Source organism: Penaeus monodon, chromosome 33 (genome assembly GCF_015228065.2).
Source record: "Penaeus monodon isolate SGIC_2016 chromosome 33, NSTDA_Pmon_1, whole genome shotgun sequence".
NCBI lineage: Eukaryota > Metazoa > Arthropoda > Malacostraca > Decapoda > Penaeidae > Penaeus > Penaeus monodon.
This window is the reverse complement of record NC_051418.1, coordinates 11,296,002-11,296,289: the sequence shown is the minus strand read 5'-3', so window position 1 is coordinate 11,296,289 and position 288 is coordinate 11,296,002. Positions and strand designations below refer to the sequence as shown.

The 288-nt window shown below is 56.6% G+C and overlaps 1 protein-coding gene across 2 annotated transcripts in view; it reads right to left on the bottom strand.

The window, feature by feature from the left end:
* LOC119594030 (thiopurine S-methyltransferase-like) overlaps nucleotides 1-288 on the bottom strand; it is a 3,962-nt gene that overhangs the window by 2,007 nt on the left and 1,667 nt on the right. For both annotated transcript variants that reach the window (XM_037943059.1, XM_037943058.1), the window contains exon 4: nucleotides 52-178. In XM_037943059.1, coding sequence (XP_037798987.1) covers nucleotides 52-178 — 127 coding nt within the window. The remainder of the gene's footprint in view (nucleotides 1-51; nucleotides 179-288) is intronic.

Sequence of the window (288 nt, the reverse complement as noted above, 5' to 3'; positions counted from 1 at the left end):
GAGCTCAAAATTTCGAGCCGTCGGCCGCTCCCTCCAACACCTAGGTCTCACCTTGTAGAGTTTCCCGTACTCGAGCTCCTCCACGGTGTGCTGGAGGTCTTGGTACTTCTCGAAGAAGTGCTGGACGGGCTTCTCCGCTCCGTCCAGCCCGACGACGGTGTGGCCGTGGTCGTAGGCCCTGTGGGAAGGAAGGAGGCCCTCTGCTCAGAAGGAATTCCTCTTGCTCTCTCTCATGACGGGGTTATTCCAGGCTCTCTCTCTCTCCCTCGTTATAAATAGGTTTGATTT